This window comes from Pleuronectes platessa, chromosome 3, assembly GCF_947347685.1.
Source record: "Pleuronectes platessa chromosome 3, fPlePla1.1, whole genome shotgun sequence".
In the NCBI taxonomy this organism is placed as follows: Eukaryota; Metazoa; Chordata; class Actinopteri; order Pleuronectiformes; family Pleuronectidae; genus Pleuronectes; species Pleuronectes platessa.
In genome coordinates this window covers 339,895-365,069 of record NC_070628.1, presented here as the reverse complement: position 1 = coordinate 365,069, position 25,175 = coordinate 339,895, and the positions used below count along the sequence as shown (strand labels likewise).

At 48.6% G+C, this 25,175-nt stretch overlaps 6 protein-coding genes across 18 annotated transcripts in view; 2 read left to right on the top strand and 4 right to left on the bottom strand.

Moving 5' to 3' along the window:
* LOC128437454 (NACHT, LRR and PYD domains-containing protein 12) overlaps positions 1–1,273 on the bottom strand; it is a 278,177-nt gene extending 276,904 nt beyond the window's left edge. For 3 of the 11 annotated variants that reach the window (XM_053419619.1, XM_053419618.1, XM_053419621.1), the window contains exons 1-3: positions 717–1,269; positions 284–418; positions 65–184 (exon numbers count right to left, since the gene is read on the bottom strand). In XM_053419619.1, the coding sequence (XP_053275594.1) occupies positions 65–184; positions 284–411 (248 nt within the window). In that variant the 5' untranslated portion in view covers positions 412–418; positions 717–1,269. Of the gene's footprint in view, positions 1–64; positions 185–283; positions 419–716 lie in introns of all 11 variants that reach the window. The other 8 variants (XM_053419610.1, XM_053419611.1, XM_053419612.1 and 5 more) reach the window with 4 other exon arrangements.
* A 2,483-nt stretch (positions 1,274–3,756) lies between these two features.
* Positions 3,757–7,451, top strand: etaa1a (ETAA1 activator of ATR kinase a). The gene is made up of 6 exons (XM_053419548.1): positions 3,757–3,920; positions 3,974–4,125; positions 4,200–4,267; positions 4,353–4,465; positions 4,953–6,163; positions 6,276–7,451. The coding sequence occupies exons 1-6, from the start codon at positions 3,757–3,759 to the stop codon at positions 6,380–6,382; spliced, it is 1,815 nt and encodes a 604-aa protein (XP_053275523.1). The 3' UTR covers positions 6,383–7,451.
* Positions 7,452–8,111: 660 nt separating this feature from the next.
* On the bottom strand, positions 8,112–11,522 carry cnrip1a (cannabinoid receptor interacting protein 1a). Its single transcript, XM_053418418.1, has 3 exons — positions 11,274–11,522; positions 10,090–10,234; positions 8,112–9,972 (listed from the first exon to the last, which is right to left on the bottom strand). Exons 1-3 carry the CDS (start codon positions 11,450–11,452, stop codon positions 9,808–9,810), a joined length of 489 nt encoding a protein of 162 aa, XP_053274393.1. The 5' UTR covers positions 11,453–11,522; the 3' UTR covers positions 8,112–9,807.
* A 902-nt stretch (positions 11,523–12,424) lies between these two features.
* On the bottom strand, positions 12,425–14,448 carry LOC128436745 (F-box only protein 48). The gene is made up of 3 exons (XM_053418589.1): positions 14,383–14,448; positions 13,605–13,930; positions 12,425–12,791 (listed from the first exon to the last, which is right to left on the bottom strand). The coding sequence occupies exons 2-3, from the start codon at positions 13,902–13,904 to the stop codon at positions 12,630–12,632; spliced, it is 462 nt and encodes a 153-aa protein (XP_053274564.1). The 5' UTR covers positions 13,905–13,930; positions 14,383–14,448; the 3' UTR covers positions 12,425–12,629.
* Positions 14,449–15,050: 602 nt separating this feature from the next.
* aplf (aprataxin and PNKP like factor) lies at positions 15,051–22,207 on the top strand. Of its 3 annotated transcripts, XM_053417967.1 has the most exons (11): positions 15,051–15,180; positions 15,883–15,954; positions 16,817–16,980; positions 17,149–17,350; positions 18,166–18,289; positions 18,391–18,512; positions 18,917–19,182; positions 19,670–19,792; positions 20,400–20,446; positions 20,619–20,860; positions 20,903–22,207. In XM_053417967.1, exons 1-10 carry the CDS (start codon positions 15,088–15,090, stop codon positions 20,816–20,818), a joined length of 1,413 nt encoding a protein of 470 aa, XP_053273942.1. In that variant the 5' UTR covers positions 15,051–15,087; the 3' UTR covers positions 20,819–20,860; positions 20,903–22,207. The 3 variants fall into 3 exon arrangements, with proteins under 3 accessions (XP_053273942.1, XP_053273941.1, XP_053273943.1); XM_053417966.1 differs by having other exon boundaries at positions 20,619–22,207; XM_053417968.1 differs by lacking the exon at positions 15,051–15,180 and having other exon boundaries at positions 15,883–16,155; positions 20,619–22,207.
* A 244-nt stretch (positions 22,208–22,451) lies between these two features.
* On the bottom strand, positions 22,452–24,432 carry prokr1a (prokineticin receptor 1a). Its single transcript, XM_053419546.1, has 2 exons — positions 24,005–24,432; positions 22,452–23,151 (listed from the first exon to the last, which is right to left on the bottom strand). Exons 1-2 carry the CDS (start codon positions 24,430–24,432, stop codon positions 22,452–22,454), a joined length of 1,128 nt encoding a protein of 375 aa, XP_053275521.1.
* Positions 24,433–25,175: the final 743 nt, after the last annotated feature.

The window sequence follows — 25,175 nt, the reverse complement described above, 5'->3', positions numbered from 1 at the left end:
AGGGGCCACACTAGAGGAAACTAGATCCTCTTCAGAGCAGGTCCCAGTAGAAACAGTCTCTTACTCTGTGTGTGAGGGTCCAGGTTCATTACTGAAGAGTAGAGGAGGTTCCATGGACCAGTCACTCTTCAGAGACAGACAGCTGGACCCTGGAGACTCTGCTCTCAGTCTGTGGTCCTGACCTCTGCAAACACAACATGTTTTTATTCAGAACAAATCATTCACTGGTTCATTCTGTGAGGATTCAGTTTGGAGCTTCACATGTTTGTAGCAGGTCTCTTACTTTGTATGTGAGGGTCCAGGTTCATTACTGAAGTTTGGACGTTCTCCCATGGACCGGTCACTCTTCAGAGACAGACAGCTGGACCCTGGAGACTCTGCTCTGTCCTCTTCCTCCTCTTGAACACTCATCTTCAGTCTGAGAGGAGAAACACTGTGAGCTCAAACACACACAATGAACCAGGTAGTGAACTCAGTGTTTCTTCAAATAGAACAAACCCTCCTACACTGTGTCCCTGTTGTCACGTAACCTGAGACAGTTGAAGGTTTAATGTGTTGGACTCAGCCAATCACAGCGTCGAGTCAAACTGTTGATTCACTGACAGAAGTTCATCCTGAATCTTCTTCTCTCTAAAGTCCACGAGTAGAAAACTGACCCAGAGTCAGTGACAGTGAAATAATATGAATGAATAATATAAATGTAGCTGAACACTCACCAGCCTCAGACTTCACGTCTCCTCCGGCTGCTCCTTGAAGTCAGAACCAGTCTGAACACTTCCGCTTTCACTGGGGGCTCCTCCCCCTCTGCTCGGTAGTTACTGGAAATCACGTGACTCTGGGTGTGACTGTGTGCGCACACACACACACACACATACACAGTGTATGTGTGTGTGTTGAACCAGTTCACTCTTGAAAAATAAATGAATTCACATGAAGCTGAGCTCAAACCCATGTTTCCTCCTGTGAGTTGAAGGTTGTTATATTTGGTGTTGGAGCTGAATGTGTGACTCCATCTGCAGAACTCTGCCACGTCAGGTCACATTCATACATCGAGAATAATAATTAGTTACATGACAGAACTGATAAGATGAACATACCAGGTATTAACAAGAGAGAGAGAGAGAGAGAGAGGGAGAGAGGGAGAGACAGAGAGACAGAGAGAGAGAGAGAGACAGAGAGACAGAGAAAGAGAGAGAGAGAGAGGGAGAGGGAGAGAGGGAGACAGAGAGAGAGAGAGAGAGAGAGAGAGAGAGAGAGAGAGAGAGAGAGAGAGGGAGAGACAGAGAGACAGAGAGAGAGAGAGAGACAGAGAGACAGAGAGAGAGAGAGAGAGAGAGAGAGGGAGAGGGAGAGAGGGAGACAGAGAGAGAGAGAGAGAGAGAGAGAGAGAGGGAGAGGGAGAGAGGGAGACAGAGAGAGAGAGAGAGAGGGAGAGAGGGAGACAGAGAGAGAGAGGGAGACAGAGAGAGAGACAGAGAGAGAGAGGGAGAGAGGGAGACAGAGAGAGAGAGAGAGAGAGGAGAGGGAGAGAGGGAGAGAGAGAGAGAGAGGGAGATTTGGTTTCACAATAACCATGTCCCAACACAGTATATTTTGTTAAGATATAATATAATATATAATATTGTTATTTTTAAAGCTGTCTGACAGTTTTTAGACCTGTGGAGTTGAAACATAATTAAGCCTTTGGGAACTCGATAACGATCCTTCACTGGCTTCAGCTGTGATGCGTATATTGGTTTATCTCCAGAAGGGGGGGGCCCTAGCCTGGATGCCAGACGAACTTAGCCCCGCCCACAACATTTTGGTCGGGCAGTTCGGTCTGGAGTCGCTCCATTGGGAAAAAATGATGGGGCGTGTTTCAACTGACCAGAAAGTAAAATTCCTCTTCGCTCAATTGGATAGACCTACAACCAATCAGAGCAACGTAGTATGTGACGTATGCTAAGCATCGCATTGTGAGTTATTTACTAACCCGGGTTCACACCGGACGCTTCAGCGCAGCGCCAAGCCTTAAACAACAGCTGGCTCCCATCCACTCCCATGTTAAAACTTTGTGCCGGTCACACCGGAGGCTGAAGCACCGCGAGGCAGCCTTGGCACAGCGCGGTGCTTCAGCCTCCGGTGTGACCGGCACAAAGCCGTGCAGCGATCTACTGGATCAACGGGTGATATTATTAGCGCTGCCCGGCGGTTCAGCGTCGCTTCAGTGTCCGGTGTGAACAGCCAAGCGCCGGGGCGATAGGGATTAGCGCGGTGCTCTGGCGTCGCCTCCACGTTCTGTGTTCCTCTTTCAAAATGAATGCGCTGTCGATGTCTTCTAAAACAGACTCAATGGCAGCATCTACACATCTCAGCTCGCCAGCGGCAGGCATGTTTGTTGAAAACGAATTCAACCCGAGGGCACTGTGATGACGTGGTTGATTACGTTACCGTTGATCATCTGTCAATCATCGTATAAAGCCCGCCCTGACAATCTGATTGGCCCGGTCGGGCATAATTTTTCCTCAACGGAGCGACTCCAGACCGAACTGCCCGACCAAAAATGTTGTGGGCGGGGCTAAGTTCGTCTGGCATCCAGGCTAGGGGAGCCCCACACAAGCCAACAAAGAAGCTTCTTCATTGGTTTTCCAACGTTAAACTCTCTGTCCTGAACTTTATTTCAGACTCTATTGTGACTTCCTGTTTTACTTTGAAGTCACTAACCTAGTGTGACTTCCTGTATTTGCCACCTTGTGTATGTGAAGTGCCTTAATAATAATAAGAAAATGTCTCCTTGAAATGAAGCCAAAACATCTGGATTGTACGGTGGCCCTGAAAGCTCAACGAACGGCAACTTAAGAAAACACATGCAAGTTGAGAAAACACCAGCAAAGTGAAAAAACATCTTCATCAATTTCACAACACAACACAACACATTACAGCAACGCGCTGCAAATAGAGAAACGCGCAGCAAGAAGAGGCCACAACACAACGGAAGTGTTTCCAGAGGACAGCTAAAAACGTCCAATACACCATAGAAATTCGGTTCCACACAGGGTTCGGCCCCCCGCAGCTCTTCAGCTCCTCTGCAGTGACTGTACAGTTCAGTGGTGTTCATATGTTTCACGAACGCTGAACTTTCTCTATTTGCAGCGCGTTGCAGTAATGTGTTGTGTTGTGTTGTGTTGTGAAATTGATGAAGATGTTTTTTTGACTTTGCTGGTGTTTTCTCAACTTGCATGTGTTTTCTTAAGTTGCCGTTTGTTGAGCTTTCAGGGCCACCGTAGATCGCCCCCTGGTGGCTGGCTTCAGTGTAGTTCATGAGTTCTTTTAATTCAGATCTACTTTGTGTTGTTCAGTTTCACAATTTACACAAGAGAATCAGAAATCACATTTTGCTGTAAAGTCATAAAACTGTAACCTTCCTTTACGTCCTGTTATATAAAAACAATCTTTGCACCTAACGTGATATTTTGATATAATTTTTACATATACTCGATCACTACCACTCTGTATTTAATTATAATCGTTATAATCTGATTTGTTGATAAATGAAGGAAGTGAGAATATCACCTGCAGGGGGCAGTGGTTTGTCCCTGTGGAGGTGAGCGGCGCCAAAGCTCCAGAGAAAAAGAAGAAGAAGAAGAAGAAGAAGAAGAAGAAGAAGAAGAAGAAGAAGAAGAAGAAGAAGAAGAAGAAGAACTGGGAAACAGGAAGAAAAGATGGCGGGACGTTTAAAACCTGCTCCGTCGAGCGGATGAACCGTCACATTATCATATGAACGTGTTCCGGGATCGAACCTTCCCCCTGCTTCGGGACCATGAACCCTCGGGCCGGGCTGACAGGCGTCCCGCTCGGACGGAGCTCCAGCCGGCTGAGGCGGAGCTGCAGAGCCGCTCAGAGAGCAGCGGATCCCGGGTCGGATCCCACACGCACTCCCGGTGAGAACACGTCCACACACCCGCTGCACGGTGCCGACCTCTGACCTCTGACCTCACTGGACCCAGGTCAATCTGTCTGTTTCCTCTCGTGCAGACCTGAAGACGCCGACCAGGAGCTGCAGGTCCGGAGGATCTCCTCACAACGACTCCGACCTCCAGCAGGACATCATCTGGGACGCCACGTCTCCGTCTCCCAGCAGACTCAGTAAGTGTCTCCATGTCCCTTATAGAACGATCCTCCCTGAGGTCCCACCTCAACCTGCTGTTGTTCCTCTGCAGGTAAACGAGGGAGAAGACATCCTGGAGGCGTGAACATCTCAGACATCGTCAGCAGGATCGCTCCAGAGGTCAGAAACACACCAACCCCCCAACACTCAAATCCATCAGACCCGGTCCTCATGTCCTCCCGTGTTGTCTCCTGTGTCCGTGAAGCGCGGCAGACCAGAGGTCACAGAGCCGCGGCTGCAGCAGTGGATCGGAGACAGCGCCATCATCCCCTGCACCCCCGAGGTTCAAGTCCCCAAACACAAGAAGAAGTCCCCGAGGTGGGTTCAGAACACAGCTCATCACTCGCTGAACTAAAGTCCAAACACGTTCCTCACATGTTCCTCACATGTTCCTAATACGTTCCTGACGTGTTCCTGATGTTCTCCTCACATGTTCCTAATACGTTCCTGACTTCTGGTCAGCCTCATAGATAAATTTGTGTGTAACATGTCAGAGTGAGTCCATGTGAGGAACCAGCAGGACAATGTGTGGAAGCTTCTCAGTGAGCGAGTGGACGTGTTGATGAGGTTTCTAACACGTGACGTGAAACTGGAAGAACACAAACATCTCAGGATGAAGAAGAGGAGCCGGACACGTAGAAGACGAAGACGTCCACTTGGAACCACGAGGAGATTCCTGATCTGAACGAGTCGGACCCGACAACCTGCTGCTTCACAGACACAAACTACACAACTTGTTTCACTCAGTTCATGTGTGGAAATGGATTTTGATTGAAAGACCAATAACAGTTTTATTCCTCCTCAGGTCGAACGGCGTGGACGAGCTGCTGAAGTTGGCCAAACAGTTTGACTTCAACATGATCCGTCAGGACGAAGAGGAGGACCAGCAGAGTCTGGAGCTCCTGTCTGAGGACATCTTGGAGAACCCTGACCAGGAGGATTCTAAACCGAGCAGGACGGACGCTCACGTTCTCCTGGACCAACACCCGGAGAGCGATCTGGACTTTCTGTTTGATGGACCCACCCAACACGTGAGTGGCAGGTTAAGTCAGGTGACTGCTCACGTTTCATCTTCCAAAGAGGCTTCTGGGAAATCTGCAGCTGCTTCCACCACCAACAGTCACGGGGGGGCAGCTCGCGATGAGTTCGAGGACGACTGGGAAAACGACGACTTGTTAATGGATTCACTGGTTTTGGAGATGACAGAGAATCCTCAGAAGTTCACGGCTCCGGTTCACAGCTCGACACAGAACCCGACCGGCGACCCGGTTCACCAGACGGAAGTAAACGCTGGTCGTAAAGTGGAAAAAGAAAACGTGAGACAAAGAACAACGTTCAAACTGGAATCGAATCCTACCCTCTCTGTGAGGAGGATCCAGACGGGGACCAGCTCCAAACCAGCAGGCCAGGACACGTTTTCCTGTTTGTCCGCTCAGTCTCAGTTTCTCAGACAAACGTCAAACTCAGAACCGCAGAAGTCCTGGTTTGATCCGAGTGTTTTCAGCTCGTCGGCCTCGAACGCTGATCTGAGAACAGCAGCTCCGAGTCTCCTAAAGAAGCCCGTGGTACTGTCTTCCCCCGTGGAGCCCGGGGGCGTCTCTGACGTCCTGGACGAGGACCTGGACGCCTTCTTCTTCTCCGACCCGGTTTGGGACGATCCGGCTGACGACGACCTGCTGTTTGAAATGTGTGAGGACCTGGAGAACCAGAACCAGAGCTCGGACAACATGTCCGCCAGACAGACTCCTCTTATCCGTCAGGCGTCCAACAGAACCTGGGACAACAGGACCCACCAGCCGGCCAATCAGCAGCCAGTTCTCCAGAAGCAAACGGGTCGCACGCTGGCGGCCGCCCCGTCCTCTCACCTCACTGCAGGCGTTCAGGTGAAGGATTCCTTCAGATCCACCGCGGCGAGCAGCCGGGTTCAGTCAGCTGCTGCGGCGCCGCTGAGGAACTCCAAAGAGCAGTTCACCTTCAAGAGGCCGAACAACCCGGTTTCCACTGCAGCCGGAGAAGGTGAGATCCGCTGTGAAACCCCCCGAGCAGCCAACCGGGCTTTTAGAGGAAGTCGTGTTGTGGGGGCGGAGCCTCGGCACTGTTTGACCTGCTTCCTGTTTCTCTTCCTCAGCTGGTGGTAAATGTTCGGCTGCAGAGATCGAGCTGAAGAAGCTGCGGGCGATGGAGAAAAGACGACAGCGACTGAACGCCGCCCAGAACCTGGGAGCTGGGACGTGACATCACAGCCCGGACGTGACATCACAGCTCCTGTGACATCACAGCTCGGACGTGACATCACAGCTCCTGTGACATCACAGCTCGGACGTGACATCACAGCTCGGACGTGACATCACAGCTCCTGTGACATCACAGCTGGGACGTGACATCACAGCTCCATCACAGCTCCGACGTGACATCAACGCTCGGATGTGACATCACAGCTCCTGTGACATCACAGCTGGGACGTGACATCACAGCTGGGACGTGACATCACAGCTGGGACGTGACATCACAGCTGGGACGTGACATCACAGCTCCGACGTGACATCACAGCTCCGACGTGACATCACAGCTCCATCACAGCTCCGACGTGACATCACAGCTGCAGGTGTGATGTCACACTCACAATACAGATTTGTTCTGCTACAGATTCTTTAAAACTCTAATTTCTTGATTCTTTTCTGTCTCATTTATTTTTGGAATCACGTTTTGTTTAAAGAAAACTTTAACTTTTGTCTGCACTAAGATTCACTTCAGATCATTTTCACTAGTGATCATTATGATGGGGACATCAATGAACTGTATAGTTAGCTTAGCTTAGCATTAAGACTGGGCGCAGGGGAAGCTGTTAGCCTCGCTCTGTGTGATAAAGTGTATTGTGTTGAATCCAGACACAAACTGAACCTTGTGGATTCGGGTTCAGTTGTGAGTTTGAATTATTTCTGCTCAGCGACTTGAGCCGGAGCCGGAACACGTTCCCACCAAACCTGAGAATCACCCGGTGACGCCACCGCACCAGCTCCACGTTAAACCCACAGGACGTGTGTCTGTGAGGGGGGGAAGAAACGAGATGAAGGCTAAGCTAAGCTAAAGCTAAGCTAAGCTAAGCTAATGAAACTGTCCTGACTGATCCTGAAGGAATCGACGAATCACACGATCAGCACATCGCGGTTGGTTTGGACTTTATTTAGTTTTACATTTACACTCATGATGAAATCATTTGATCTTTAACTCTACAACACTGACATGAAACAGTCAAGATTATTTTAAAAGATTCATTTTAAATAAAGAAAAGTTCCATGAATAAGGTTGAATGTGTCTCTTTGTTTTGTATACGTTTATCAGTTGAGCTGAGGGGGGGGGGGGCCATGAAGCGAGACTCCCTACATGGGCGTGGCAGGAACATGACCTCCCTCTCTGTCCTAATCCCATTGGACGCACTCTAGCGTATCGTTTCTGACAGAGAGGAACCACAACAAATCCTGGGAGTTGTTTTTGGGACGGTAGACCAGATACCACATTAACGTGTAGAAGCACTACACCAGTGGAATTTTCATAATATGTCCCCTTTAAATTATTTACACGCTTCATTTCCAGGATGTTTTCTACGTCTTTGTTACACATGAATATCATGAACAGATTCATGAATTCATGTATTAGTTCAATCATTAAAGGTGTTGTACACAGAGCACTTTGTCATGTCTGTGGACGTGTTACTACCGTGTTGGTCTGCGTGAAATTGTGCGTAACCAGTTATTATGAACTGGTTTCTGCTAACGATGGCTAGCTGGTTAATGTTCACATTGTTCCTGTGCAACTGGGACTTTATTAGCTTGTGTTACTCGACTGTGACGTTTTTCTGAGGTCCGAGAACCAGTTGGAGCTCAGCACTTGGAGGACCCCCCCCCCCCCTACCAGTGAAACAAGGAAATACTCAAGTGAACAATAAAAACTACAGCGGCTCCTGTTGGTTGTGTTACTGGTTTATTCACCGAGACACGTTACACTCTTCACTAACGTAACACAACCGCAAAGTTCAAGCACTGAGACGTCGAAACACAAACACACTGATCATGTGGCAAAATGAACCAAGTCACACACGTCAAAATAAAACCAACAAACACAAAAGCAGTTACAGCACAAACGTAACAAAGTGAAATGAAGCTTCAGCTACACGTTCATTCAACCACAAGCTAACATTAGCATTCAACTAACTTCATAGCTAATGTTAGCAATCAACCACTTCCTAGCTAACTGGAATGAAGATTGTAATGTAAATGCCGAATCCGATGCTAAAGTAGAACAAACTGTTGTGTTGCTGTAAACTGTTTGAACATAATGTTTTTAAAACTAAGTCAAATTCTCTTGTGTCTTTTCCCTCGGCTTCAGAAACGTTATGTAACATGAAGCTATTAGCTTTTAGCATTCAGACCACAAATTTAATACTAGTACAGTTTTTAATAAATGTGTCCCAGAGGTGCGTCGATAAAATGAAACTCTTTTGTTGTCGTATCACGTCACAGTGTTGAACAGCAATGTTGGTTGAATTTTAATGTTAGCCAAGAAGTAGTTGAATGCTAACATTAGCTGTGTTGTTTTGAATCTGAGATTATCGAAGAAACATGAAGCTAAATATTCAAAAGAGGAAAAAACTCAAACTGTGCGTTTAGTGTTTTTATCCATTTAATAAAAGGAAACTTATCCAGTCGGTTCTGTACACACTGACACAGTTAATAAATAAAGTTAAATACGTCTTCCACTCATCGTATGACTTCAGCTAACACCGTGCTAGCTGTGCTCAGTCCGTCCCGACGTGCGCTGGGGTAACTTGAGTTATGGAGGGGTAGTTCTCACCATTCTTTTTCACTAGAGGAGAAACGGGGTCATTTTGAGGATTTCACTCATTCATTCTGTGAGACTGACGTGAAGATCAAGTCTTATTATCACACACAACAATAGTGGTTAGCCTAGCTTAGCACCAACTGGAAGCAGGGGAACTATACAACTACATGTCTGATTAACTGACTCCATGTGAATTGGACAGGTGACGTGATGGGGCTGTGGTTAGCATCAGTTAGCATCAGTTAGCATCAGTTAGCATCAGTTAGCAGCAGTTAGCATCAGAACCTGCTCTGCTCCGAGGAACCTTCACACCTGATGAACGAGTTTCTGCAGCTCCGACATTAGCCAGTGGATTATTATGGTGATGTTAGCATCGACTGACTCCCGTGATGGAGCTGAACTGAACTCCTCCTGTTCCGCTGCTGATACACTGACTTGAAATGTGATTCAAAGCTTTTAGAAGATGGCCGACAAGCTCCTTTGACTAAATGTATGGTTTAATAAAACTATGACTAAACTCTAAAGGTTGATCACTGAGGTGTGGAGACAGATTTAGAGGTGAAGGACATTCCCTTGTCTGTCCCTCTGGTTTTCAAACTGTTCTCATTTAGTTGTGAAGCTGCCAGAAAACAAATCTGCTAAATGAAGCTTTGAAGTAAAAACACTTTGAAAAGCTCAGACGGCTGCTACAGATATTTTCTCCCATTTATCATAAAACAAAACAGAAACCAGAGTTGTCCTTTTACTGAGATGCTGATGTAGGAACCCAGCGCTGGTCCGCCCCCGGTCCCGGCTGGTGTCCGCTGGAGGACAGGGTGGACTCAGTTGAACGTCTCCTTGTTGATCCACATGAGGGTCCGAGTCTCGTTGGGCTTGCACTCGTACTCGATGTTGCTGAACTTGTTCCCGAACTGGCAGTGCTCCCTCTTGTAGTAGTTGTAGTACTTTGCCTGCCAGACTGTCTCGAATGTCCCCGCCTTGTTGAACTGGACAGAAAGAGACTGGGTCACCAACAGCTACAATGATGAGGGACTTCTGATCTCATACTTCAAATACAACCAGCTTGTCCCTGATGCCTCCTGAAGGTGGCGCTGCTGTCTCACCTCGATGCTGACTTGGACAGGCTGCCGGTCTCCGCTCTTGGTGTGCGGGACGCCCTCCGTGTCGTACTTTCCGTGATAAACCACCGAGTCCTCGTCCCTCGACTGCTGCTCCAGAGGGAAGACGATGCCTCCAATGTTCATGTTGCTGTGAGGAGGAAGAAGAGCATGTTGTGATGTTAGGTCCCCCCCGTTTGAACTGGGTCACACTGGGGAGGACGTTCAGACTGGGATCTCTAATGGGACTGGCTGCAGAACCCAGAAGCAGAACTCGACTGACGCTTCACATCGAGGTTTCCAGTTCCGATCCAGAGTCACATGACGATGTCGTGACTCAGTCCACATGTCTACGTTCACATGTACGACACATGACTGAGTCACGACATCCTTCACACTGAACCGGTCACGACACCAGGGAGACAGCGCCCCCTGGCACCTGAACACTCTCATGTCCTTCTTCAGATCCCCATCGTAAAGTCAGGAACATTTTAGGGACCAAAAGTCGGGAAATTTAAGAATCTTTCTTTATTATTTTAATAAATCACGACCAGCTTTTAAAAAAAATCTTAATTTGAGTTTGTTTTAAGCAGCTGGACCACGCCCACCTCCACCTGAGCCTCAGGGGCGGCACCCGGGGTCCAGTTACACATGGTTCATTAATCATGGAGGAGGAAGAGGAGGAGAGGAGGAAGAGGGAAAAGTAGGATGAGAAGAGGAGGAGAGGAGGAACAGGAAGAGGAAGAGGAGAGGAAGAGGAGAAGAGAGGAGAGGAGAGGAGAGGCGAGGAGAGGAGAGGAGAGGAGAGGAGAGGAGAGGAGAGGAGGAGAGGAGGAAGAGGAAGAGGAAGAGGGAGGAGAGGGAGAGGAAGAGGAGGAGGAGAGGGAAGAGGAGAGGAAGAGGTTTCATTCCCTGACCTACTCGTCTTTAAACAAGGAGAGGAGGAGAGGGAGAGGAAGAGTCAGAGGAAGAAGAAGAGAAGGAAGATGAAGGTGAAGATGAAGAGGAGGAGGAGGAGGAGGTTTCATTCCCTGACCTACTCGTCTTTAAACGAGGAGAGGAGGAGAGGAAGAGGAAGAGGAAGAGGAAGAGGAAGAGAAAGAGAAGGAAGATGAAGATGAAGATGAAGAGGAGGAAGAAGAGGTTTCACTCCCTGTCCTCATCGTCGTTGAACGCCTTCATGTTCTTACGTGGCCTCCACGGTTCCGGGCTTCATCTCCACCTGGATCTTGTACTTGGAGCCCGTGAGCAGCTTGATGGTTCGGCTCTGACCGAAGCGGCTTCCGTCCACCTTGAAGAACACGGCTCCGTCGTTGGGCTGGATCTTCAGGGAGATGGCGAGGTGGACGAGCGGGGGAACGTCGTCCATCGTCCCGGGTTCAGTCGCTTCCGTCTCGGCCTGTGGATGCTGAGCGGGGACCAGTGTCGAGCTGGGGGGAAGCACGCTTCCTGTTGTCAAAATAAAAGCGGAAGCTCTGCGGGGCTGCCTCCGCCGTTACTTTTCAGAATAAGATATGTCCTCAGGTTTGTTCTGGTTCAAGGGATTTAATTGCTCTGCTCGAGGAGACGTCATCTGTTGGGACCTGGCGGTGGTCAAATACAAAACTGCACAATTAAAAGGCCAGCATATTCAAATGTACATAAACTATTTAAATGTAATAACTTCATTTTCCAGACATTTTACTAGTGGGCTGCAGGAACCTCAGCTCATGTCTAAAAGAAAGCCATATACAGGGTTCCTAGGGTCATGAAAAACCTGGAAATGTTAAATGATTTTTTCCAGGCCTGGAAAAGTGCTTGAAAAAAATAAAATCCCAAAAGTTTTGGGATTTTCATGGAAGTCATGGAAATTTGTTATATTCATATTTTCATGTCGTTCATTTACGCGGAGTTTTCAATAATTCAAATGCTTTTAAAAGAAACTATAAGCAGGTGTACGCTCTCATACTAACTGAAAGGCTCTGTGGGGAAGCAGGAGGGATAAAGCACTCTGCCAGGGAAGAGTAGATTTAAACATGCTCGGCTACAAATGGAAAAGTACATGTGACGGGTAACAACAGACAAAGACCTCAATCTAACTCATTCATTTGTGTAATTCAAGGTTTACTGTCTGCTTTGGAATTATCATTGTCAGCTTAAAAACTAAATGTCACTTTTTCATGTATACACCGAGATCTTACAAAATGTATGATCATGGAAATTTAAAGTTATTGAGAAGACATGGAATAGTTCTGGAAATCCATTGATCAAAATGTGCATGAACCCTGCATATAGAAAGATGTTCCAGTGTAATAAACTCCAGAACTTTACCAAGAAACAGCTTCATTAATAATCTGCATCATGACTTTCAAAGAGGAGATTTATTACATATTTACATCGAAGCAATGAAACAGCTGAAGAAACAATTCACCAATAAAGTTTCTGTTCCATTTGATTCGTTCTCTTTCCACATGATTATTTTTCTTAAAAAAGTAAAAAAAACACGTCCAGCTGTTTGTCTGATAAAAATACAAAATATACAATGAAGATCCTTTGATCTCCTGAAGTCATCTGTCTAGCTCCGCCTCCAGGATCTCCCCCCACGTCTCGGCGTCGAGCGGCGTCATCCTCCTGCCGCTCAGCTCCTCCGCTGACCTCACGTGACTGTACCTTCCTCTCAGCCAATCGCTCTTCAGGCAGCTGCGAGTGTAGTTCCTCACCAACGTCACCTGCAGAGAGGAAGCCGCAGCCAATCAGAGGACGGGACAGACATTCTCATCTCTTTATAGATAGGAACACTTTAAATGACCAGAGGAAAAGAGGGGACTGGGCCAGAGCCTCCATGTGAAGGAACTGTGAACGTTAGACAAGCACAAAGAAACTAGAGGTTTTATCTGTGGTCCCCCAGCAGGGCCGTGGAGAGAGGATCTAACGCTCTGTGGAGAAGACGTCTCATTAGGTCACTGATGTCTGAAGAGCTCAAATGTCTGTGAACATTCATCAAGTCTCTTTTGCATCATGTTGGACCGTGAGCATGTTTCTAATCGTCACAGGTTGGAGAAGGATCTCTCTGAGGAAGCCACTGATGAAACGTAAACACAGACACAGCTGAGTTTTTCAGGCTCCGTAACCAGAGCTCTCGTGTGAGGAGGAGCTGTGACAGACATGAGGACACATGAGGACACATGAGGACACATGGGACAGTGTCCAGCTCCTCAGGAAGCTGAAGGAGCCTTGAATCATCTGCTCCTCCTCCGGCTGCCACTGAGACTGACCTCACTGCCAGGGCCGGACCGGCTGCTCAGCGCCACTGACACCAAGTCCACACCCAGGCCCATGTACCATGATGCATTATTTATATATAATAATTATTTTAATTACTTCTAAAAACTTCCCCAGGTAATAATCTTTGTAAGTAAATGAGAACAGAGTTTAAAGACTTAAATTTATCTTTATACATCTGTTTTAGACCTCTCATGGCGTGGGCCCTCTCCAGCAGCAGCCCTGCTTCCCCAGCACTGTCCACGGCACCGTCCACCAACCTTCCAGGACAGCCCGTGTCTCCGGTCCCTGTCCACCTCCCTCTGGCAGACGGCTCGGACCAGCAGACACTGAGTCCTCCACAGCTGCTCGCTGTCCTCGATGAGGTGGTGCCACAGTTTGCAGGCGCAGGCCGCGCTGCACAGACTCTCCGGGTCCAACTCGCTGAAGATCCTCACGCTCATCTCTGCTGGCAGAGACTCTGCAAAGTTCTGAGGCTCGGTCCTCTTGGTGGACGTCAGGGACGGTCCTCCTCCACTGAGGTGGAGCACGGAGGACGTCCTCGTGGGCTCATGCTGCATGATAGAGTCCAACAGTTTGAAACCACCTGAGAGGTTAGAGAAGACAAATATGTGATGACACAGGGACAGGCCCTGTCCAAGTCCTGGTCACAGCAGAGTATCAGAGACAGGTTCATGGACAACTTGTCTCAACCAACAGTGTCCCTCTGTCTCTTACTAGCAGTGTCTCATGCTAACAGTGTCTCTTACTAGCAGTGTCTCATGCTAACGGTGTCTCACGCTAACGGTGTCTCACGCTAACGGTGTCTCTTGCTAACGGTGTCTCATGCTAACGGTGTCTCTTGCTAACAGTGTCTCTTGCTAACGGTGTCTCATGCTAACGGTGTCTCTTGCTAACAGTGTCTCTTGCTAACGATGTCTCGTGCTAACAGTGTCTCTCGCTAACAGTGTCTCGTGCTAACGATGTCTCGTGCTAACAGTGTATCGTGCTAACGATGTCTCGTGCTAACAGTGTCTCTCGCTAACAGTGTCCTCTTACCGTGACGTGTCCCCTCGGTGTCTGACAGCTGAAGGTTTAAATGTCTCAACGGTTGTTTACACACGTCACTGGGTGAAACACGCATGCGCACAGGGCGTCATCCCGCAAAGAAAAAACACAACATTTTGTCTAAAATAAAATCAATAAAGTTTCTCTCTGCAGATTGCTGCTACATTTAAAACACACAACAATATTTAGCTAATAAACAATAACATTTTAAATGATCAGAATGAGTTTCTGAGTGTAAAAGTCGTTTCCTGTTTATTAAATGTTTATTTCATTACAGAATGTAATGTAGTCATCTATAACCTCACCTGAGATTTAGCTATTAACGCAAATATTTACTTCATTAAAAATAAACATATAATAGGAGGTGATTCAGTTTGGTGAATCTGCGGATGTGAATCTACAGGACAGAGCCATGCCTGCGTTCTGCTCCAGTGCGCATGCGCTGCTGCGTCCCGGAAGTGCTGGTGCTGCCGGAGGAGTGGGCTTGTTTGTTTGTTTGTTTGTGTTTGTTTCTATCTGTTTTCGCGGGGTTTTCTCCTCAGGTGAACAAAGGTAACGCTCCTTCTGTGACGTCAGCTGAACCTTCCTGTGCACGTGCTCCCAGTCTCAGTGTTGTTGTGTGTTTTCTAACCAGCGCCTCCAGTGACCCTGTGACCCTGTGACCCTGTGACCCAGTGACCCGGGCTGAGCTGACCCATGTCCGGCTTCGACCTGGTCCCGCTGGACGGCGGGGCCCCGGTGCACCTGCCGCCGGGGGAGACGGTGCTGGGCAGGGGCCCCCTACTGGGAGTGAGTGTCCTCTGTGGTTTAGTTGAACTGGGACATCAGTGGATCCTGTGGTTCACCCAACGGTCACATGTCACCTGTCCTCCCGGGGTGTGACCGGATTAACCCTGGTCAACGTCACTGGGATTGATTTAACACATTAAAAAACACTCGTTGACCAACTTCACCAGTGGAACATCAAAAGGGCGGGAAACAGAATACACCAAGGTGCACGTAGAACGACTAAACTGTCAAATAATTCAAATAAGATAAAAGATTAAAAAAACCAGCTGAGAGGAAAAGGTCCTCGAGGAGGACGCCTGGGACAACAGGTGTGTTAAAGACGGAGCAGATCTCCTGAAGGGGAAGGTTCCTCAGGTGGAGGAGCCATCTCCTCTGGTCAGGAGCCCAGTTGAGTGTTTGATCTCAACCCCTGAACGACGAACATGTCAGGAACATGTCAGGAACAGGTCTTCAGAACAGTTGACAGAAAACGAATTCAAACTATTTAAATAGCAAAATAATTGCTTTAATTACATTTTAATAAACGTTTTAAAATGAATATTTTTTGTTTATATTTTTCACAGGACATTGAACATCATTAATATCGACAGTAACAGTCATCTTCTCCCTCAAACTAACATGTGCTGAAGGTCAAACTAACATGTGCTGAAGGTCAAACTAACATGTGCTGAAGGTCGTCCCCTGCTTTGTCTCTTATCCCAGGTCAGTGATAAGAGAGTGTCCAGACTTCACGGGCTGCTGCAGAACCTGAGCGGTCGGCTGCAGATCAAACCTGTGAGTTCCTCTCTTCTTCAAAGGAAAAGAACTGAAACCATCATCACTCGTTCATTCCATCAGGGACATTCAGTCCTTTAAGGTCACGTGGACATGATCAGTGACCGACGGCTCCCTAAAGAGAAGTGTCTAGATCGCCCCCTGGTGTCCAACACGATCTGAGATCCACACCCTCTTCATAAAGAGTGGCTCCAGGTTCAGGTTCACAGAGTTTCTCTTTTATTTACCTCATCGTCTGTTTGTGTTCATGAATTAAACCTTTGATTTTATTAACGAGAAGAACCGACTCAGTCCCTGAACAGCTGCTGCTTAGTTTCTGCTGCTTGTCACTTAATCCAACAAATACGTTTCAGATCTTAAAGGGACAGTTCACCATAAGTGAAACCTCCCTCATTATCTACTCACGGGGGGTGAAGTGTTCGAGTCCACAAAACGCTGTTAGCCTAAAAGTCCACCAGAAGGGGCTAAGCTAGCGGACCTCGTAGGAACTCTCGGAGAACTTTACCTAAAACGACAGAAACCATCTTTGAAAAACATGAATATAACGTCTACTTTGTCCCATCTGCTAACATGCAGGAGGCAGGGTATGCTCTATACTGCAGCCAACCACCAGGGGGCGATCCAGATGATTTGGCTTCACTTTAGCATGTCGTCCATCTTTATTTACAGTGTGTGCTCCTGACCAGTGTGTGAAACAGACGTCACATGTTCGATTCCCTCATGTTTCTGTGTGGATCAGTGTCAGTCTGTGGACCTGGAGCTCGACACCAGACCCGTCATTCTGCAGAAGCTTCACTCATCTTTCAAAACCTTCATATCATTGAACAACACAAACTGGTTCATCCTCTGCTTGCGTCTCTAGATGCACATGAACCCGTGCTTCATTCAGTCGTCCCTCACTGACGACCCTCGACCTCTGAGGAGAGGGTCCTGGTCCCCCCTTCAGGACGGAGACGTGTTGTCCCTGCTGCCGGGACAGTTCATCTACCAGGTGCTGGCTGTGGGCGCAGGAGAGCACACCCCCAGGTAGTCACATGTCAGGAGAGATGTGAGATGAACCTCCTGCTCCTGTGGGATCTGATCTCATACCTGTGGGCTTCGGGTTGACTCATGTGTCATCATGTGATCGATGTAACACTCACACCGAGCGGCAGAGTTTTCAAACTGTCCTTTTTACTTTGTCACTTCCTGTAGAAACAGTCAGACGTTTGAAGAAGAAGAAAAAGAAGAGGAGGAACGTCCCACTTCTCCTGAGCCAGAGGTGGAGCCGGCTCGTCCAATCAGACTCGACCGTGGACAGACTCCGCCTCACGAGGAGCCAACGTCGGCAGTACTGTCCAATGAGGAGGAGGAGGAGGAAGAGGAGGAAGAGGAGGGTCCCAGACGTTTACATCAGGTTCATTCACTCAAAACTAAATCACCAGTGAAGCAGGAAACAAGATCATGAATATTTAATAGATAGATAGACAGATGGATACTTTATTAATCCCCAGGGAAATGTAGATCATCCAATCGTTTAGATGATTTAAAATGTTTGTTAAAATGTCACAGTTCAACTGTTCAGGCTCCGGATCCTCGAGTCGCTAAGAACCGATTCAAATGTGACCTTCTCTCTAACGAGGGCTCCAACAGGTCGACGCCTCTCAGGCCAACATGTGTATTACACATCGTTGACACTTTCAAACATCAGGTCAAACGGTCACATGTTAAAACCAAGAACCAATAAAACGTTCTCCTGCTGATGCAATGGTCTCATTTCAGTTCAGAGCTGCTTTGATCTTTAAAGCGACACTGTCTAACAGCTACTGAACCACAGCGCCCCCTGCTGCCACATGTGGTTCTGACCTTTTTATCTCTTTTGTCTTTTCTCATTCAACTGGATATTTTTCATCATGAATTCACGTCCAGCTGATTCACATCACGAGTCTCTAAAGGACCTCTCTCAAGTCTCCAGTTACATAAACTCTAGACTTTAAGTTTTAACATTGATTCATTTTGGGATTATTTATTGGAATCATGATTCATTGTGTAAAATGTCTGAAGGTTTCCCAGAGACTTAGATTTCAAAACTCAATATATATTAATGAATATAAAAGATAATCAGTCAGGTGATTTGTCTGAACTGGAGTCGGTGTTTTCCAACCAATCACAGGCTGGAACAAACCTGCAGGCAGCCAATCAGAGCGCTGTGTTTTCTCTTGTGTCAAACAGGAAGACTCCACGCTTCCAAAGGAAGAGGAGGATGATGGCCGGGCTGTGTCTGTGATGAAGAAGAGAGTTTTACCTGCGTGGATGACGGCAGCTGTCGCTCCCATTTCGTCCTCCAGTCCCAAAGGTACCCCCCCCCCCCCCCCCCCCCAGTGTCCGTCACATGACTGCAAATCTTTTTGTTTATATAAAAACATTGATGTTAAATTTCTCTTCCGTCTCTTTTAGTTCAGTCGTTCGTTAAGAGAAGTAAAACACCCAAATTGACCACGCCCACTGTAACCCACTCACCAGAGGAGGCGGGGCTTAGTGAGGAGGGGGAGGAGCATCCTAGGAAGAGGAGGAGGAAGGTGAGTGATGAAGATTGAGTTCAAATGAGTTCTGCTCTACTGCTCTATGTCCTGAATAAACGTCTCAGGGCTGTTAGCCGTTAGCTTAGCATTTAGAAATAAACATACACACTGTTTACTCTTTGATGTGGAAACTTTAATGAATATTTTGAAACTTTTCAAATTATATTTAAAGTAAAATCAGAAGATTTTCTGCTTATTGATCCTGAACCTCAGATCTAAGTCTGATGAGAGAAAGTCCACGTGACCTTGACCTCTGAAACGTGAAACATCTCAAGTCGGCCTCTGAGAACTTCCTCAGATTTTGACCAGTTGTTTCTTAGATGAATTAATTAGATTCCATTGATATGAATAATGTAAATATTTAAATGTTCCGACCCGTGTGTTGATTTGTCGACTTCCAGGATGATGTCACAGCCCGTCATCATGGCTCCAGCAGACCTGAGACAAGCAGCGAGTCCCACAGCCTCGCCATGGAGATGGGAGAGGAGGGAGAAGCAGGAGAGACATCCAGGGCGATCAACACCGCCGCCATGACACCAGACCCTGACGAGACCGAATCCAAGGAGGACGACAGGAAGTCGAAAGACGAGCGACAGGGGACTCAACCATCCTCGTCTGTCTCTGCTCGGCTGCGACCGCCGTGTCCATACGGGAAGGACTGCTACAGGTGAGTCCTTGTCCTCCTTGTCCTCCTTGTCCTCCTCGTCCTCCTCGTCCTCCTCCTCCTCTTCCTCTTCCTCTTCCTCCTCGTCCTCGTCCTCATCCTCCTCGTCCTCCTCGTCCTCCTCTTCCTCCTCTTCCTCCTTGTCCTCCTCCTTGTCCTCCTCCTTGTCCTCGTCCTCCTCTTCCTCCTCTTCCTCCTCGTCCTCCTCTTCCTCCTCGTCCTCCTCTTCCTCCTCTTCCTCCTCGTCCTCCTCGTCCTCGTCCTCCTCTTCCTCCTCCTCCTCCTCCTCCTGTTCCTGGTTCTTTCAGTCTGTTTCTGGAGTTTCAGTCTGTTCCTCTCACAGAAGAAACAGACTTATTTCTTGTTGTGTCTCCTCATGTGGCTGCAGACTTCATGTCCCACATTCAGGGACATTTTCAGAAGACCTGCTTTGTCTTTAAGACGAGCGTGAGAGACTGAAAACCTCTTATCCACACGTTTGTTTCTCCAGGAAGAACCCGGTTCATTTCCAGGAGACCAGTCACCCCGGGGACAGTGACTTCGAGGAGGAGGAGGAGGAGGAGGAGGAGGAGGAGGACCGACCCGAGTGTCCCTACGGCACAGGCTGCTACAGGTCAGACATGTTGTTGTACCTGAAGATGACAGGCATCGGTTGAAAGGCATGATGGGAAACCTGATGACCGGTCCACAGGGACCTGTTTCAGTCGGAGCTGGAGGTGCAGGCTGTCATCATGACTTTCCATGTTGACCACCGGGGGGCGTGATGCACATTCAGAGCATTTAGCTCCTGTAAACGACCAATCACAATCCACGACAGTTGATGTGATGTCACACGTCAGATTTTTACCAGACGTGCGTGAACACGAGGAATCGAACTTGTGACGCCTGTTTCAGTCAATTCAGGATCTTTAGCTGCTGGTTGGTGGGTTTTGTTTGGACAGAGCTAGGCTAGCTGTTTCCACCTGTCTCCAGTCTTTAAGCTAAGCTAACAGGACCGACACTGTCGTACCGTGGTGCCGCCAGCGCTCGCCCTCACCATCTGTCAGCAGTTTAATTATCATTATTGTGTTAACAGCAGCTGTGGAGTAATTCAGGTCATGTTGTGTGTCTGTGTCCCACACAGACACACACAGACACACACAGACAGGGTGTGACCACAGATAGAAAGTTCCATTACAGTGTCTGCGTGAGTCTCATCATAATCTGTGTTTCTCTCACAGGAAGAATCCTCTTCACAGGAAAGAATACAAACACACAAAGAGAGCAGGTGAGCTGCCGTTATATGTCACACATCAACAACACAACATGTGTGTCTCTGCAGCTTTCAGCACATGATAGAGTGTGGACGCCTGAACCAGCTCATCAGAGATCACAGAAACATTTGAGAACAGAATGTTCTGGTGACCGTTTCCTCACATGATGTCATCACGTCTCTGCAGCTCGATCACAAACTGTCCCCAGGAAGAGCCCAGACGAAGACGAAGACGAAGACGAGTACGACGACAGCTTCATCGACGACGACAGCGAGGACGTGGGCCAGGACTCAGACTACGTCCCTCCGGACTCGGAGGACAGCAGCAAGGAGGACGTGGACAGACTGCAGAAAGAAGCTCAGGGGTTCCTGAAGAGGAGGAAGTAGAGCCCAGCTTCCTCCAGTGTTTGTCTTTGTGTCCTTTTTCAGGTGGGAGACTTTTAACGTGACGTCATGATGTAACAACACGAGGTGGGAGTGTAACTGACAGCATGTGACTGATGAGAACCAATCAGGAAGAGGACGTGTCATCGTTTACTAAAGTCTCAGTTTCTGTTCAGACTCAAACCCAGAGTAAAATAAAACCAGATTAGTTTCCAGTCTCTGATTCAGAGACACTGAGGTGCTGCCGCTCGTCTGTCTTCAGAGACGTCTCTTGAGCTGCTGAGAGAAAACGTCTCCATCGTCCTCCTGGTTTAATACACGTCAGGAACATGAGGAGTCAGCACCTCAGTGTCGACTCCATGTTTGTTCACATCCTCTCAAGACATTTCTGACCTTCAGGTCGCGCCCTCTCATCATGGCAACCGAAGCACAACAACTGGTTGTGATGATCCGGTTGAAGGAGACACACTCACACACGGGTCAGGTGGAAGGAACCACTTGAAATTGTCCAGTCCAGTTACGCTGCTGTGATGAACTGAAACTGAGTTAAACTGTAAATAAAGATGGACGACAGCAAAACTCTCACATCATCTCAATCGCCCCAAGGGAGAAGGTAATCGATTACTCCTCTGTGGGCCCAACAGGGGAGTAATCGATTACTCCTCTGTGGGCCCAACAGGGGAGTGTCCACACTCTTCTGGCCACGTGTTGTATGCAGGAGTCACCCTGACCTTACCAACCTGAGGTCACTGTAGGTGACCTCAGGTTTCAGACCAACACACTGATTCTGTCTCCTCAGAATCGTCCTCACATGTAATAATATATATTGTATATGTAATATTCACATGCCACGCCTCCGTCCTCAAACCGTTTCTTTGGTTTCACGTCTGAAAGAGATTCCAGACGTGAACATGCAGCTGTGCTCTCACTGGAGACGAGTATCCTACCTTCAACTGTTTGATTCTTATGATCAGCTGATACGTTCAGGTGACTCGACCAATCACAGTTAGTCTCAGCTCTCGATCATAATGTATAAGTGATATCTCTAAATATTTTATTATCATTTGCAGTTAACGTCATCAGTTTATAATAAAGGACTGGACAGAAACATGGAGGCAGTTCATTCTGTCTCCACGTGGTTTAATATCAAGACACTTTTTATATCTTAATAACTGATTCAAACCAAACTGATCAGAAACACTGGAACAAACATCAACCTCGTCCAGTTAGATGATTTTCTTTGGTCCATGTCCCATCTGCTAACGTGGAGGAGTTTATGATCCATGACGAGTCTGAACGATGGCGTCCAGAACTGATCCTCGGAGCAATGCACTCTGGGAAGTCTTTATCTTGTACTTTGATCTTTTTTAAATAAAGCAGTTTTTTCCATGATCAGTGTCTCGTTTGTGCTGAAGAAGATTTTCTCATCCAAATAATTAATGAACCAGTGTTCGACCAATCAGCTTCGACCTGCGGCCCTGACACGTCCCACAGGAAGTCATTCTATGAAATGTCCTTCCTGTGGGACAGGTTCAGTCCCTGATGCTCTCTGAAGGTTCTTGTAGTTTCTGGTTCCTCTGGTGTGTCTCATTCCACAAGTTGTAGAGCTGCAGCTGATGCGTTAGATGTTGGAGCTCTACCTCAGCCGAGTCCCCTCCACGTCCTCCGTCTCTCGAAGGGAGGACGTCCGTGCGTCCCCTTCCTCCACAGACCGGGCAGACACGTAGGACACCAGCCTCAGCGGGAACCTGCCTGTCCTCCTCGGGCGCTTGCTGTGGTTCCGGACACTCACGAAGCAGAGGGTGTTGATGACCCCGTTGCTCATGGCGAGGCACTCAATGATGTAGAAGGCCACCAGGGAGTTCCTGTCCCTGGAGATGAGGGACGGGTAAAAGTCCCTCAGCAGGGTGAAGGCGTAGTACGGCGCCCAACAGAGGACGTAGGCCACCAGGACCAGAATCAGCATCACCACTGTTCTCCGACGCCTCTGGAGCCTCTTCCGGATCTGCTCCGTCTGAAAACCAGGAACGTCCTTGAACCACAGCTCCCTGGAGATCTGGATGTAGCAGACCACCATGACGGTCACCGGGCCCATGAACTCCAGGGCGAAGATGAGAAGGAAGTAGGAGCGGTAGAGAACCTGCTGGTCCACCGGCCAGATCTGAGCACAGAAGGTCTTGTGGGTGTCAGCTCCCACACGTGGGTAGGTGGTCTCAGAGGCCATGTAGGCGGAGGGGATGGAGATGAAGACGGGTACGATCCAGACTGTCAGGACAACACAGCACGCCGTCTGCTGCTTCATCCGAGGCTTCAGAGGGTGGAGGATCACCATGTACCTGCAGACAGACAGGGGGGTCAGGACCATGAGTCCACTAGATGGTGGATCCGGATCCTGATGGTGGATCCTGATGATCACAACAAGTCTGCTTGATATATAATACGTCTCCTCAGATACTCGACCATTTCTGACAATAATAATAAAGTGTTTATTCTAATCAAAGCTGTAAAGACTCTGATCTCTCTGATGTCCTCTGTTTCACGGGACATCTGTTGACTAGTGTCCGTCCTGGGAGACAGGTCCTCACATGTGTCTCTGAGGTTTCTACCTTCTTCACCTGTTAAAGGTTTCAGTAGTTTGACTCTTGTTGAAGAACAGAGGACGTCTCACCTTGTTAAAGACCAGGAGACAAACTGGGACCTGAGAATATGAGACTATACTAATACAATGTGATTGAGTTGTTACAGAGGTCGTGTTAAATTGAATTAGGCCCCTGCTCCCTGCTCTGGCCCCTCCGGCCCCTCCGGCCCCTGCTCAGGCCCCTGCTCCCTGCTCTGGCCCCTGCTCCCTGCTCTGGCCCCTCCGGCCCCTGCTCCGGCCCCTCCGGCCCCTGCTCCCTGCTCCGGACCCTGCTCCCTGCTCTGGCCCCTGCTCCCTGCTCTGGCCCCTCCGGCCCCTCCGGCCCCTGCTCCGGCCCCTGCTCCCTGCTCCCTGCTCCGGCCCTTCCGGCCCCTCCGGCCCCTGCTCCGGCCCCTCCGGCCCCTGCTCCCTGCTCCGGCCCCTCCGGCCCCTGCTCCGGCCTTTCCGGCCCCTGCTCCGGCCCCTGCTCCCTGCTCAACTGTGTCCACAGTTCCAGAATCTAAACTCTAACCCTATTCCTGCTCCCAGAGGATGAACCCCAGTGAACTGACCTGTCCAGGGCGATGGCGAGCAGAGCGTTGGTGGACACGTAGAGCGACACGGTGCGCAGGTAGTTGGTGGCGGCGCAGAGCAGCAGGCCGTGGTCCCAGGACAGCTGCTTCACCACGTAGTAGTCCAGCAGGAAGGGACAGCACACCGCCGCCACCAGCACGTCGGACACCGCCAGGCTGGAGATCAGCAGGTCGCTCAGGTTCCTCAGCTGCTGGTAGCGAGCCAGGCTGAAGATGAAAAGACAGTTTCCCACTCCACAGACCAGCATGATGCCCACCAGCACCACGCCGATGACCACGGTGGACACGAAGAAGGCTCGGCCCTGCGTGGTGTCCGGGACCTCGTCCAGAGGAACCGCATAGTCCAGACCGCCATCAACCAGGAAGTAGTCCGATGGCGCCGAGCTGCTGTTGGTGGGGGCGTCCATTTTGGATCAGGGCAACATGTTCAGGTTCAGAATCTGGAGACGTCAAGAAAATAAGGATTTGATCCCCAGTCGAGGATCCGGAGACGGATTCAAGGGCTAAGACTTGGTTTTAGGGTTAGAATCAGGTTTAGGTTAAAAGTGAGACATTTACTTTGGAGGGTTAATCAATCATTTCATTAGTGTAGTCTCATATCTCACAGATTGACTCATCGTCTTTAACGAGGTGAGACGTCCTCTGTTCTTCAACAAGAGTCAAACTACTGAAACCTTCTACAGGTGGAGAAGGTAGAGACCTCAGAGACACATGTGAGGACCCGTCTCCAGGACGGACACTAGTCAACAGATGTCCCGTGAAACAGAGGACATCAGAGAGATCAGAGGATTCACAGCTTTGATCAGAATAAACACTTTGTAGAAGAACTGAAGATCAAAGACCTGATGGATTATTGTCAGTGATGGTCGAGTATCTGGGGGGGGGGGGGGGGGGGGGGGGGGTGATTACAGCTGGTTTAAAGGACTGTGGTTCATCCTGATGATAATGACAGATTGATTGTGTTCAGTAACGAACTATCAATTAGAAGCAGTATTTCTCTAAGTGTGTTTGTAGGAATGTGATCTAAGATACAGGTACTCATGTACAGGAAGACATTCGTCCAATGAGTGTCCTCATGAAGACAGAAGGACAAACCTCTCTCTGCTGAGGAATCTAACGTCTCCGTGAGAAACGACCACGACTCATTTCC